At 46.6% G+C, this 14037-nt stretch overlaps 2 protein-coding genes across 12 annotated transcripts in view; one reads left to right on the top strand and one right to left on the bottom strand.

The window, feature by feature from the left end:
- The window catches only part of ZWILCH (zwilch kinetochore protein), a 38132-nt gene extending 36308 nt beyond the window's left edge, over positions 1 to 1824 (top strand). For 5 of the 6 annotated variants that reach the window (XM_082737097.1, XM_082737093.1, XM_082737096.1 and 2 more), the window contains one exon: positions 301 to 1824. The gene's annotated coding sequence lies outside the window, so the exon portion shown is untranslated. The remainder of the gene's footprint in view (positions 1 to 300) is intronic. The other variant, XM_082737094.1, reaches the window with a different exon arrangement.
- On the bottom strand, positions 240 to 14004 carry LCTL (lactase like). Of its 6 annotated transcripts, XM_082737099.1 has the most exons (14): positions 13934 to 14004; positions 13261 to 13400; positions 12713 to 12876; positions 12017 to 12104; positions 11661 to 11770; positions 10102 to 10230; positions 9904 to 9999; positions 7967 to 8021; positions 7717 to 7878; positions 4677 to 4951; positions 3578 to 3704; positions 3197 to 3396; positions 2042 to 2105; positions 240 to 549 (listed from the first exon to the last, which is right to left on the bottom strand). In XM_082737099.1, the coding sequence occupies exons 2-14, from the start codon at positions 13376 to 13378 to the stop codon at positions 434 to 436; spliced, it is 1704 nt and encodes a 567-aa protein (XP_082593225.1). In that variant the 5' UTR covers positions 13379 to 13400; positions 13934 to 14004; the 3' UTR covers positions 240 to 433. The 6 variants fall into 6 exon arrangements, with proteins under 6 accessions (XP_082593225.1, XP_082593226.1, XP_082593230.1 ...); XM_082737100.1 differs by lacking the exon at positions 3197 to 3396; XM_082737104.1 differs by lacking the exon at positions 13261 to 13400 and having other exon boundaries at positions 13934 to 14000.
- Positions 14005 to 14037: the final 33 nt, after the last annotated feature.

Genomic DNA, 14037 nt, shown 5'->3' with positions numbered 1-14037 from the left:
GAAATAAGTAGACATTGTGCTGATTAAGGAGCCTGTAGCAGGGCTTGATCCCCAGGACCCTGAGATCATGACCTGAGTCAAAATCAAGGGTTGGATGCCTAACTGACCAAGCCACCCAGACGCCTCTGAATAGAGTTTTAGAAGGAAAAAAATACCAAGTATCAAAAACAGTTTGTGCGCTAGGATTCCTTTTTTGCAAAGTGAAAATAGATGCATAACAGCAAAATACTAACATTGACTTTGACAGATGGTCTTTATTTCATTTTTGCTTCTTTTTATTTTCTAATTTTTAAATCCCAGCACAAGACCAAAAAAATTTTTTTTATCACAAAGCCTGAAAACAGAATCGTATATAAACCTTCAAAGCAGAGAAAGGAGGAAGATCCTGAAGATTCCTGATGAAAGATGAATCTGCAGAATGGGCAACCCTCTCTCAGCTCTGGCCCCGAAGCAGGAGCAGCAGGAGAACAGCAGATATTAGTATGCACAGGGTGCAAACTGTAGGTACCACGATCTCTGTCACCATCTGCATGTGACTTAGTAGAGGCTCTGAAACAGGAGGGAGAACACAACAAATGAGCAGGTCATCATTTCAGCGAATATAGCCTCATCCTGAAAGATTCAACCATACTTGCAAATATTTGGAAAATGGCATCATCAAGCTTTCTAATTATCCTCACTTGCTCCAAAAGAGAACATGGTGAATTAAATGTTCTTAAAAATATGTGAGGGCTTTATAAAATATTTCACAAAGTGTGGGCTAAAGAATGCCTACATTTGGTTCTTCCAGAGGTATTGGAATAAAGCCTAACGGTATGTTATACTTACCATAAATTCATGTGAAGATATTAAAAAGCATGTTCCCTGGTTTCTATGATTTTCACTGTGGAGGGTTTTTGAAAGAAAATCCTTGGGAAGCATCTCTAACCCTTCAAAGATGTCACTGTGTAACTTAAGAGGTGTAGGAGTTTCCATATTGAAAGTTTGTGTGGCAACTCTTATGTAGTTAAGTAATAATCTCGAAGAGTTGAACAATGGGCAATGTTCACGTACATGATTATAGTAGTGGACATTTATGTAGTTTCTACTTTCAGGTTTTGTGCCTGGCACCCTGGCTACCATAATAAATAAGGCATGAGGCCCTGGTCCCACAGAATTCATAGACTCAGCAGTAGATTCCACATCATGTGTGTAGGTAATAAAATATAAGTTTATTTTGGCTTAAAGGAATATGCATCCTTGCTATTACCTGGTTATTTAGATGAGAGCAGGGCATGGTAGTGGGCTGTAAAATTGGCCTATAAAAAAAATAGCTCAGTTGGAAAAAGAAAAAAAAATAGCTGAATTGGTAGGATTTGTTTCATCTAGCATTTTCCACCTCTGATACCACATTAAAGATTAACATACCACATTAACAAAAGTGTTCCTGTTTGTTAAAACAGGAAGTACATTTCTCTGATTGCTCTTAGGGAAAGACAGAATTCAAAGAAATAAATGCTGTGTGCTGGCATTCGTTGGTGTGTAGAAGCATCTTTGTTCCTCTACATCTCTGAGCCTTGTTGATCCTGTTGCACAAGAAACCTTGCTTCTGTAAGGTCAGGAACTTTGTTTAGTTTATTGCTGAGCTTAAAACACCCCCTAGCTAATAGTGAGTGCTCAGTAATTACTTTCTGGATGAGAGAATATCGTATCTGGAGTGTTCTTTGCCTTTTCTTTATTCAAATATGGTTGCATTTTTCCCTCCTTCCACAAAGCCCACTATAACAAAAATGGGTTTATAAACTGACTGTATGATTCAGAAAGAATAAAACGAGGATGGATAAAGTATTTCTCTTTTGTGGTAGATTTTTTAAATGTTGTTTGAAATGCTTATAAAACAGAAATCTGACATTGTTTCAAAGTGAGGGAATAAATTCATTTTTAATTGTATGTTTTGGAATGATCAACTTTGGATAGATCCACATTTCGAGGTTTTGGTAATATCTTTATAGGTATAATTATGTTCCTTAATTATCAGAGGGAGAAATTAAAATATACTCACCTGCAGCAAGCATCTGGTTGTTGATAGAACAAGTTTCCAAGGCTTTGAGGTACCAGCTTTCCACCTAATAAAAACCCACTAGATAAGTAATGTCATCTTAGACTAATTTTTGCTGTTCCAAATAATTTTTGAAATAAAGAATTTATTTAAAAGAATTTTGAATTTTGAATTCAAGAATTTCAAGAATTTTGAAATAAAGAATTTTATTAAAAGAATTTAAATCTACCTGGAGTTTAAATTGGTTAATATTTATTAAATGCCTATGTGCATCATTGTGAGGGAGTCAAAATAAACAACCAAACTGGTCTTTATTCTTGAAGAGATTAGAATATAGCCCTTTTCTAGAAGTGCCAAACTGCTGAAAGCCTATGAGTCACTGTTCATTTATGGTGCCCCTGGGCTCATCCTCAAAGGGTGTTGGTAAATAAGTGAGATTTATTTTTAGAAATTGTCTTTATTGAGACATTCTAAATTAGGCTTTTTATTCCCTACCATCAATAGCAACATAGAGAACGGATGGAAAAATTTATAGGTGACTGAAAATGTTTGGTATGTTGTAAAGGATTATTAATTCTAAGTTTGATTATTTTTAATATCATTTTGGAACTAGTGGGAAAAGAATTGAAAGTTATGGTCATTATACATTTAATTTACCTCTTCTCTTTCCATGGATGTTGAAGAGTAAGTAGGCAGTATTTGTTTGCATTAAGATATAACATTTAAAATAACATTTAACTAGAAGTGTCTAGTTAACCTGACCCTCATAACCTAAAACAAATAGGACTTATACATAACTCCAGTGTGTCCTTCATGCTCTGCAAGTTAGGGATTGAATTTGAAGTGAGGACTGAAATTTAAGGAATATTTACCACATTCTAAACAAATGAGCAAAGAGGCACAAGTTAGGGGAAAAGTCGTAAGGGACGTGTTCCCACAAACCCCTGTCCTCCTCCACGGAGCCGAGAGGTTTGCTACGCTGCACACCCCAAGCTGCTTAGCTCTTCAAAAATCTAGAACCAGTGAGGGGCACTGGACTGGCTCAGACAGAAAAGGACCTGACTCTCGATCTTGGGGTCATGAGTTTTAGCCCCCTCTAATAGGGCAGAGATTTTTTTTTAAAAATCTAGAAAAAGTAACATCAATAATTAGTCCTACCTCTCTTGGGTTGGGAAACCCATTGGCAGTGATAATCTTCTTGTAATATTGAACTGACGCCTTTGGGTAGCGTGGCTTATTTCTGTTGTTAAATTCGACATAGTAGAATCCGTATCTATCTGAGTATCCTTTCTCCCATTCAAACTTATCCAACAGAGACCAAGAAGTATACCCTTTTATATTAACACCATCTTTTATAGCTGAAAGACATTTTGTTCCATTTTTTAATATGTTTCACTTACTTGGAAAAATAACATTGTAAAGATAATTTTTAATGTACTTAGGAGATTCAGAAATAAGCTTCAGTCAATCATGGCTATTACCAAATTCTGTCCAAGTTAAGTAGAAAATATGTGAAGACAGTCTTGGTTTGCAGCTCACCTTTTAGCATTTCATTTATGTAGCCCTTAAGGTACTGAATTCTCCACTCATCACATAATTGCGTACAGTGTAACTTTTGAGACGCACCGTTTTCTGTCACATAGATGGGAGGATTGCCGTATTGAGTCTGGAAGTGAATCATAGGAATATCTTAAAAATTCTACCCTACAGGTGGGTTTCTGAGTCTGGGGCACATAGGAGAGTGGATTATTTAAGCCGCCATATTTGAATTGAGTGTATTTAGCGTTCAGTAAGTTCCAATTCACACATTTATTTGGAGGTGAATGTAGACAGGAGCAAGTACGAAAGACTACATTTCTCATTGAATCAGCATCATTATAGAGAAAATATACTTCAGGGCTTATTTTTTCCCACATAGTTCATTTCAAGTGAGAAGGGCAGCCAAATAACTATGGGATGAGAATTTGTAGCTATGGTTCTACCCATTGAGGTGGTTACTCATAGCCAGCATTAGTCCCTAAAGCCTATATCTAGGAGTCTCTGAAGTGGAGGTGACTGAGTTTGACTTTAAAAGGTAAACACCTAACTGGAATTAAAAACTTTAAAAAGGGGGCGCCTGGGTGACACAGTGGGTTAAAGCCTCTTCCTTCTGCTCAGGTCGTGATCCCAGGGTCCTGGGATCGAGCCCCATATCAGGCTTTCTGCTCTGCGGGGAGCCTGCTTCCCTCTCTCTCTCTGCCTGCCTCTCTGCCTATTTGTGATCTCTGTATGTCAAATAAATAAATAAAATCTTAAAAAAAAAAAAAAACAACAACTTAAAAAAACGTAGGCATCTGAGCCTAAGCTCATGATTTGAGGTCAGAAATGTTCATTAGAGGCACCTGGGTGGCTCAGTCAGTTAGGGGTCCAACTCTTGATTTCAGCTGGGGTCAAGGTTTTCGGGTCTTTGGATCGTGAAATAGAACCCCATGTCAGCTCTGTAGGGAGTCTGCTTATCCCTCTCCCTCCCCTCCCCTAGTGCATGCTTGCATGTGCACACGCACTCACACACACACACAATCACACACTCTCTCATTCTTTTCAGATAAAATCTTTAAAGGAAAAAAACGTTCATTAAATAGCTTCACGTGATCATCACCTGAGCGAAGTGGAGGAGCCTCCGAAATCCCCATGGCACAGAATACAGCCACTTTGACCCCAGATCAGGCCAGTTGGGGTCAACCAGTTCTACTAAGTCACGATCATTCTGGTAGCTGGGCCCCTGGCGGGAGGGGTAGTTCCTTTCTGTGATGTACCGAGTAGTATAATGGCCTAATCCCAAGAAATCAGATGTGCCTTTAATGTAGCTCTTTTCCTGGAGTGAGAACACTGGTAACCTTGACATATCCAGGCCTTGCTCTGCACTTTTTTTCCCTATTGAGAGAGAAAAATGGAGTTTAATAGAGTTTGGCTTTCTCACAATCCTTTTGCTGTTCCGTACCACGACGATACTGGCATGTTGACGTAAGAACTGTTACCCAGATCTCGGGCTTTGGGATTGGTTTGTATGAAAAACAACCTTAGCCTTTTTATCTGGAATTTTGACATTTGAATACTATTCACGGTGTTAAAAGCTTATGTTGCTTGAAAGTTGTATTTCCATAGAGGACTCAGTAAATGGTTTGCCTACAACTTTGGAACTATATGGAAAAAAAATGGGGTTGGATTCCTGTATTATTTCCTAGATCTGTTTATCCTATGTTTTACTTGCATGTGTAAAAGGATGTGTGTACCAGGACCTTCACTGTAGCAAAAAATTGGAAACAACCCAAACGTCTATGAGGAGAGACTGGTTAAATAAATGATCAGATATTCTTTCGTACAACATTGCAGTCAAGAGAAATGACTGAAGCAGCCCTTTATATAACAAGTTGGAAAGAAGCCAAGATCCATGTTTTCAGTGAAAGATGCAAGTACACACATGGAGCGGCAGTGTTTTTGCTCACACGTGCACAATCCTTGGTAAGTGTGCTTCCTGCTGGGGAGGATGAGAGCAGTGGGAAGAGGGAGGGAGGGAAACTTGACTTTTCACCTTGTTATCTCTTGTAATTAAAAAAATTTGAAACATGCCTAAAACCTTCCTATGATCCCTGCAAAAAGAAAAAGGGGGGGGCTTTTAAATGAGTAAAAATAGGAAACATTTGTAGGAGTTGTTCTAAAATATAACCATAAACATATTTCCAAAGAGGCTATTGGTTTAGATTAACTGAAGAGCTTGTGTTATTAGATACCTTTAAGATCCCAGGGTGTTATTACTTTACTTGAAAACCACAAGGCATTGTCCCTGAACTAATACAGTAATCACTGGCTACAGGTGGCCAGTAGCTGACGCATCCTCAGTCACACTGAAGGACTGATTTTTCAGTTCTTTGAAATTTAAATAGACGCAAGTGACTGAAGGCTAACCTACTGGACGGCACAGATAACATTTCCACCATCGCTGGAAGTTCTGTTGGACAACACGGGTCTAGAATCATGTTTGTTCATATATGGCGCTTATGAGATGCCTGCAAGTAACTGGTATACAAGACTTCCAGCAGAAGAAAATATTACCTGCTCAAAGAATCCCTCTTTGCCCGTTGTACTGGGAAAAATTCAGCCCCGTTTCCATTTGAATTACCACAAAGATGGCATTGGCAGGGTCTGGAATCAGTTGGCCTGAAGCCTAGGAACTCTTGTATGACAAATAATCAATTTGACTTCTTTAGTGCCATCCTGTTGTGGCTCCTGCCATGGCCTCCAGGGAGCCCGGGAGTGAATGCTGTGGGAATGATGGGCTGTGTCCCATCCTCAGGGCTTTTCCCTGGACATCTTGATGTCATTCTCAGGACTTTGAAGCTTATGTGTATAGAGGTGTCCCAGAACTGGTTATTGCTGAGAGGTTTGTAGAGATTATTTGTCTGATTGTTCATTTTCACATGACAAGAATGACACCCAATGCAGTTAAACCCGTTGCCTAGAGTTGCTCACTGGTTAGAGCAGAGTTGGAATTAGAACCTGCTGCTTCTATTCTAGGTAAGTCTGATAAAGGGTTCTTTAGAAAGGGAATTTTTTGGAATGTTGACAGTTCTTAGTCAAACATCCAAAATAGCCTTGCTGTGTGAGTGCCACCTTTGTCTCTCTTTATAGGGGGAAGCTGACTGCTACCTCTAAGTAAACAGAGCTAATACTCTGATTCCTATGGCCAGACACTGCTGGTTGCCCACCCGATCAACAGTCACATGGCTTTCTCTCCCTCTTCTTCATCCTCTTTAGAGAGTCCTGGCTCCCCCAGCCTCTGAGGCTCTAGTCTTAGTAGTCTAGGACATTCTGGGATATGTGATAGTTCCATCCCTGGAGGACTTCCCTTGAAGGTAAGTCAGTTGTGGGTGGAGACTCTTTTCTGGGGTGATTTTCCTTGTTCTTAAAAATGGGTATGACCAAGCTATTTCCATTTTTCTGCCTCTGCGTGTTGATGTATCAAGATATGATGCTGGAGCTGCTGCAGCCATCTTGTGGCAATGGGGAGTTGTTTGATGGGCTGGCTAAAGGTGCCAGAGTGAAAGATGGAATGGGTCTTGTTTTTCAAAGACATCCCTGAAAGCTGGAGTAACTGGCTCTGAATCACCCTTTTCTGGACTTGGTACCTGAGATGATAAATTCCCTACTTTTCAGGCCATTTTAGTTAGCATTTTCTGTTACATGGCACTTAAAGGCACCCAAACGGATAGAGCCCTCTAAGCTCTATGCATCTTTATTCTCTTCTCTGACAATGTGGAAACCAGAGCTCAGAAAGCATTTCTCAAGTGACCGAACCAACACTAGAACTGGCATGGCCCAAGACTGTGTCTTTGAGTTCTCTCTCCTACTTCCAAGTGTAAGGGAGGGGAGTGGTGAGAAAGAGACAGGAGAGCAGAACAGAAAAGAGAAGTCCAGAGAATGGGGTCTGAAATTTTCAATCTCCGCGTTTGGGGACTTGTCTGGGGGTCGTTCCTCCGCTCTCCCCAGTTCAAATTTGCCATTCTCAGTTCCTACGGGACTGGGCTCTCCCTTTGAGTGCCTTGCCCAGACCCCGTGTATTCTTCCATCCCCCCCGCCTCTCACTTGTGCTCAGCACTGTTGTTCTGGTGCCTGGAGCTTAAAAATGCGACTTGACTCACCGATCCGGTCCTTCATGACTTGAGGGTAGTCTCCAGCATAGATGGGGTTGGCAAACCAGCCCAGACAGAACTGTAGGTATCTCTCGGCAGCTTCTATGTCCTTGGGGCTACTGATGTCCATGGGTTCCCCCCAATCACAATTTAGTGAGATCCCCACCAGACCTTAAAAGAAAGGACAGGGAGTGGCAGGTGCAAATGGCGCTGCCCCCACCCTGGGGCTGTGTCCTAGAGGTTGGGCAGTGGGGCTCACCTTGCTGCTTGCCACGCCACGTGCTGTTGTAGGAATGCCAGGCTTGGGCGTGGGCCTGAAAATGGAGGGGTGCATCAAAGGTGCCTGACTGGCACATTTCTCTCCTGCCTTTCTCTCCCTCTGTCCCTCTGTCTCTCTGACGAGAGATCAAGTTAATGGAGTCCCAATCTTTTTCCTGAGTCCGGCCTTGATGATACCGATACCCTGTCTCCCTTCCTCTGACCTCCAGAGGCACCTGTTTTCTGTTTTGTAGTTCTGTTTTCTGTTCTGTAAAGAAACTTGGTCTAATTCTGGCATAAACAAAACTACCTCTTGGTGTGATTTCTTTTTTTTTCTTTTCTTTTTTTTTTTTTTTTAAGAATGCAGTTGCTTTCCTCAGACAAGGTAGCAGGCAGCATTTTATTTTATTTTTTTTAAAGATGTATTTATTTGACAGACAGAGGTCACAAGTAGGCAGAGAGGCAGACAGAGAGAGGGGGGGAAGCAGGCTCCCTGCTGAGTAGAGAGCCCGATGTGGGGCTCGATCCCAGGACCCTGGGACCATGACCTGAGCTGAAGGCAGAGGCTTTAACCCACTGAGCCACCCAGGCGCTCCTTGGTGTGATTTCTTATTCCACAGAATTTTGCTAAAGTTTCTTGCTTTGTTCCTGCTTGTCTTCTGTAGTAACTAGGCAGTACTTTTACCATAGGTGCTCAGGAAGTTTGGAAAATACCAAACATCTGAAACAGTCTTGAGAATGGAATTCAAAATGTGCTGACCTGCCTTCTCTCCATACTTTCCATCAGTGACCCACTGAGGCCTTCAGAGCTCTACCCTTTAAATAGTCACAGTTTAGGGGGCACCTGGTGGCTCAGTCACTTGGGCATCCAACTCTTGATTTCGGCTAAGGTAATGATCTTAGGGTCTTGTGATGGAGCCCTGCATTGGGCTCCCCGCTCAGTGGGGAGTCTGCTTGAGATTCTCTCTCTCTGCCCATCCCCCTGCTCTCCCCCCTCTCAAATAAATGAATAAATCTTAGAAACAATATTCACAGTTTAGGAACTCTTAAGCCAAACGGAGAAAGAATGAGGAGGTTCTCTCCTTGACAGGAATTTTAGAGTCTAGTATGTCACTCAGGGGCCCCTGTTCCTGCTTGATCAGATTGTTGCCCTTCTGCTGAATGTCCATTGGGACCATGCTTCGTGCCTCACATCCCTGCTCCGCAGGTACCCGAATCCTCATCTGTGTCCTACACTGTGACCCAGTCCCCTCCACCTGCTCAAGCCTTCCCAGCGGCCTTGTAACTCACAAGTCACCCTGAAGCATCTTCTGTCTCCTTCCCTTCCGAGCCCTTACTGAGCTCGGCTGCCCCAAAGACCATCTCCACTGCAGCTCTTCCAAGAAGGGACTGTTTTCCCCCACATACCTCACGGTCGTGGGTAGTGTCCATCTTGTTCTTTATTACTAATGCTTGCAAACTCTTTCTCCTTCCACAACCCCAGGGCCTTTGAAGTCCACCCTGTAGGACAAGCACTCCTAACCCCTTCTTACTGCTGTCCTTCACAACCCCAGTTACTGCTGCTCATTCACTGGAGGTTTCAGCCCCTAGTTCACTGTCATCCCGCCCCTTCCTCCTGTCCCCATTCCTCACAAGACTGCTTAGAGCTGTAGGTGACAAGTTTTCCCACGCATGCACTCCCCCCACTTGACTGGACTATCAGCTCTAGAGAGCTGCCACTGTACTATCTCAGTGGAGGGGTCCAGCACTGGGTGACCGGGCACTGCCTCCATAGAGCCTCATGGAATGCAAGGGAACCATGCCAAGGTGCGATGGAATATGCCAGAACCACAGAGGACTGAACTCAGGCTCAGAGCCCTGGGGCAGGCTGAACTGATGCTGAGGTCTGTCCCTCCACCCCAAACCCAGGCTTCACTCCCAGAAGGAACCCCCACTTACCTTAATGATGTGGTGTGCTGCTGTGTACAGGCCCGTGCCGTGGAGCTGCAGGCCTGGAGCATGGTGGCCCGTCTCATAGCCTTTCTCTGCCATCGTCTGCAGCAACAGCAAGTGGGGACCACAGCACCCGTGAGAAGCAGGGAGGAGCGCTCTGGTCCAGGAAGGGGGGTTTCCCACCTGGAGAAGGGCCCTGCTTACCCGAGGGTCACTAAAAGTGACCCAGTGCTTCACCCGGTCCCCAAAGGCCTCAAAGCACAGATCGGCGTAATCGCGGAAGTAGCTGATCATGCTCACGTTCTGCCAGCCGCCGCACTTGACCTGGAGCAGCTGCAGACAGAGAGTGCAGAGGGAGGTGGCTACCCCAGGGCTGTGTCTGGAGAAAAGACTTCTGGAGTTTATAGGCCCGGTGTGTGGGAGAAACAGGGCGATGGCCACCACAGAGGTTGTAGAGGGCAGTGGAGAGCCAAATGCAGGTTCTTGGGCATTACCACCTGAGGATGGTGACCAGTGAAGCCCCATGAAGCAACATCAGTGGGGTCAGGCTATGTGACATATACAATCAAGAGGGAGGGAACAGAGAAAGTTTGAGACTCTCATGCTTAGGAATGTGATAGATTGAATATTTAAGAAATGGGCCAAGGCAGAGAGGTCTGCTATTGGGAGAAGAACCTCAACTACTCATGCAGAAGAAGTAAGACATGGTGTGGGACATGGAAGCTCTGATTAGGATTTTGAGGGCCATGCAGATGGGAGACCCTAGAAGCTCTTATGAGGGTGGGTTCTGCCTTCTGTGGAGGACTCTTTTCCGACCAAAGCCATCTGCTTTGTGAAGATGGGATTTTCCCCAAATTCAGCATTCCATTGAAAATGCCTACTGAGCTCTCCCTGCTGGGTTAGAGGGCATGCTAAAGGGCCCGGTGAGTGAAAGCCGTTAACTAGGGAAGAAACTGGAATGTGGTCTCCAGTTTGTCTCCCTAAAGTCGGCTCTATGCCCCAACCCCAACGTAGAGAGGTCTCTGGCAGCTCACCTCCCCACAGAATGATCCCAGTCACCTCAGCTCGGCAGTCAAGACCTCCCGGGCCTGGCCCCAAGCCACACCTCCTACCTCTACCCCTCCCACTCCTGCCTGCTCCCCAAACTCTTAATCCAGTCACTTGCCATGCCCTCTCTGCCCCCTTGTTGTGCTCCCTCCATCCAGAACACCCCATCCACCTCATACATCCCAAACCCTCAAAGCACCTGACCGGACCCCATCCTCTCCCCAGCAGCTCCCTGAGGCCTCTTCTCTACTCTCTGACCCCTTGCAGCCTGTGTCACAGAGGGTCACCTACACCACCCCTCTCCCAGTAGGCTGGGATCCCATGAGGCCTTGCTGAGTGAAGGGAAGAAGTGCTTGAATACTGATGTCTAACAGTGACCTTGAGACTTAATTGGTCTGGGGGGACTGTGCCCAGGTGATAGGGCTCAAACAGACTTGTTAATTATGCCATTTCATCACATCTTACTCAAAAGAGGTTTCATCTTAGTTTGATTTGTTGTTTTTAGGCCAAATGTTTTGGGAAAACATCAAAATCCACTTATCACCTATTTACAAACATCAGTGAAATCAGCACCACATCCCTCTGTGGGTGAGTCCGATTTCTTGGCTCCCTCCCATCTCTGCGTCCAGACCTCAGCCTTTGTCCCACCTTGGCAAGCCCCGTCCCGACTCAGGTGCCCCCTGCTGAGCTACCCCCTCCCCATCCCCAGGCCTCACCTGCGGGAGATCCCAGTGGTGCAAGGTCACGATGGGGGTAATGTTGCTCTTCAGGAGGGCGTTGATGAAATCATTATAGAACTTGATTCCCCTCTTGTTTACTTTGTCAGCTGAAGGCGAGATAAAAGGGGCCGTGACCTTCCCAAGTGCAGTGCTCCTTGGCCCTGTGGTCTTTCTCTGGCCTAAAGGTGCCCAGTCTGCCCAATTCTGGGTCTGGGGGACGGCATGGGTGTTCGGCTGCTGCCAAAGTAGCCATGTTCTGGGGCTGCTGTCCCTCCCCAGCACTCTGTGGTGTCCCCGCAAAGCCAACATAGCAGGGACCATGCTTGGGCCTGGTAGGGCCTGCCCCGTCTTACCTCGGACGCCGGTAGGTAGGAGCCGAGGCCAAGAGAGGGAGAATCTGTAGTGGCTCACGTGCAGCTCCCTGAGCAGGACGATGTCCTCCTGTGCAGACAGGGGTGGGAGGCAGGGCAGAGTCACCTAGGGCTCTGGGGTGGGGGTTCGCGGGTCCCACTGTGGGCCCGGGCTAATGCAGCTCCTCATCTATTCAGTAGGGGTAAAGGCACCTGCCCTGCTTTCTCCTGCCAAGGGTCAAATACATGCAGGATAGGAGGGTGCTTTGAGATTTCCATTGGGGTGTTCCTAATAAACTTGGGGGATGAATCCCCCAAGAAGTTAGCCCAGACAGGAAAAGTGGGTTCTGAGTGGAGGGACTTCCTCCACAGGGGCTGATTCACAAGGAGAGAACAAGGGTTCAGGCCACGTGGCTTATAGACCCTAGGGTCATAGTATCAGCCACTCAGGTGTCCATCACTTGGGCTAAGGCCCTCGTTCAGGTGGGGCCTTGCTTTCCTTTCCTTTTTGCACATCCTTCCCTGCACCCTCAGCCCACCAATCCCCAGGCACCAACGGCCCCTCCTTTTTTTCCTGCAGTGGGATAGGGCCTGCTTAGCAGAGTGCCAAATTGACATTGTCCCCCAGACCCCCTCCTATGTCACCATCCATTTCAGCTGGGTACACACGTGCCCCCCCAACACACACCGGTCACTCACCTGCACCTTGTAGTAACCATCACAAGCCACGTCTGCTGTCTCATCCCCAAGCACCTTTCCCTTCCCACTGTGAGTGAAGGCATCCCAGATGCTGGGCCCTTTCCCATCCTGGTCCCAGGCTCCCTCCGTCTGGAAGGCGGAACTGCCCACACCCCAGGAGAAGCCTGCAAGTAGAGACCCCGAGCTGGGCCCTGGGCCCCCTCCTACTCCCCACCCAGTCCCTGGACTCTGGGATGTGCCTCCTGGGCCACAGGGCAGGCCCCCTCCCCGAAGCCTGCCCCTGTCTCCCCAGGAGTGGGAGACTGTGGGGGAGGGCGGGGCAGGACCTAACACATTTAAAGCTTTCATTCGTACAGTTTTAGCTCTCATTAACATTCACTGTGTAAGTTTAAAAAAATCCGCTAGGAACTTCTCTATTAAAACAGCTATGTGGAGTTCTTTTTCTCATTTTACCCGTCAGGAAACTAAAACACCAAAGCCCTTGGCAAGCCAGCCAGGGTGGGCAAACGGACAAACAGACGGATAGACCAACAAAGGAATGGACATACCAAGTGGGAAGCTTCCATAGTAGAAGGAGGCCTCTTCTGGGGCTCCCTTCCTGGTGGCCCCCAGCCTGGACACCAGCAGTAGCACCCACCAAAGTGTGACAAGCCGCACTGGCTTCATGGCACCCGGCCCTCCCCCATTCCTGAAAAAGCACACCTGACAGGTGGAGGCCCACACAGCCAGGACTAGGGGGCTGGATCTCAGTTTGGGGGTGAAGGCCAGGAGGGGAGGTGGGGAGGGTTATCTAGAGCAACCTTGGCTCAGCTAGGGCCTCTGGTCCATTGCTCCCCCGGGAGCTACCTGCAGAGGCTGATGCTGGGCACTTAAGGAGGAGAAGAACATGGGGCTTGGGGTGTGGGCTCTGGGGCTGATGTGCCAGGCTCCAAACCACCCCTGCTCCCTGTCTGTGGGGGGATTCCCAGCCTGTGAGAGGCCCTGATTGGATGAGGAAACTGCTTCTGCGTTAGGGCAGCTCCCGTTGATGAGGGAGGCAAGGCAACCCACAGATCCGCTGAAGCACCCCACCGGTACACTGTGGCTGGGGGTATGGGGGACAGACTTCTCCCCAAGCCGGGGATAACAAGCAGGGGTGCCATCCCAGGGCCTCCAGTCCTGAGGGTCAGGACGATGCCCTCCCACTGGGATTCCCTCTCTAATGCAGCCAAGCTGGGTTACCTGGGATCGTCCTGTGTCCCAGACACCCCCAGAGCAGTGGTGGCAGCCAGAGTGCTCTCAGACTGACCCCCAGGGCCTATGCTGCCCCTGAGAGCCCAGCCCAC

This window comes from Mustela nivalis, assembly GCF_964662115.1.
Source record: "Mustela nivalis genome assembly, chromosome: 6".
NCBI lineage: Eukaryota > Metazoa > Chordata > Mammalia > Carnivora > Mustelidae > Mustela > Mustela nivalis.
This window is presented reverse-complemented; position numbering and strand designations above follow the sequence as displayed.

Excerpts from the sequence above, each read along its gene's own strand:
- LCTL (XM_082737099.1), bottom strand. The coding sequence starts at position 13,378 with ATGAAGCCAGTGCGGCTTGTCACACTTTGGTGGGTGCTACTGCTGGTG. Across the intron at positions 7,879-7,966 it reads GTGGCGTGGCAAGCAGCAAG|GTCTGGTGGGGATCTCACTA; the intron begins GTGAGCCCCACT and ends CTTTCTTTTAAG. Across the intron at positions 3,397-3,577 it reads CATAAATGAAATGCTAAAAG|CTATAAAAGATGGTGTTAAT; the intron begins GTGAGCTGCAAA and ends AATGTCTTTCAG.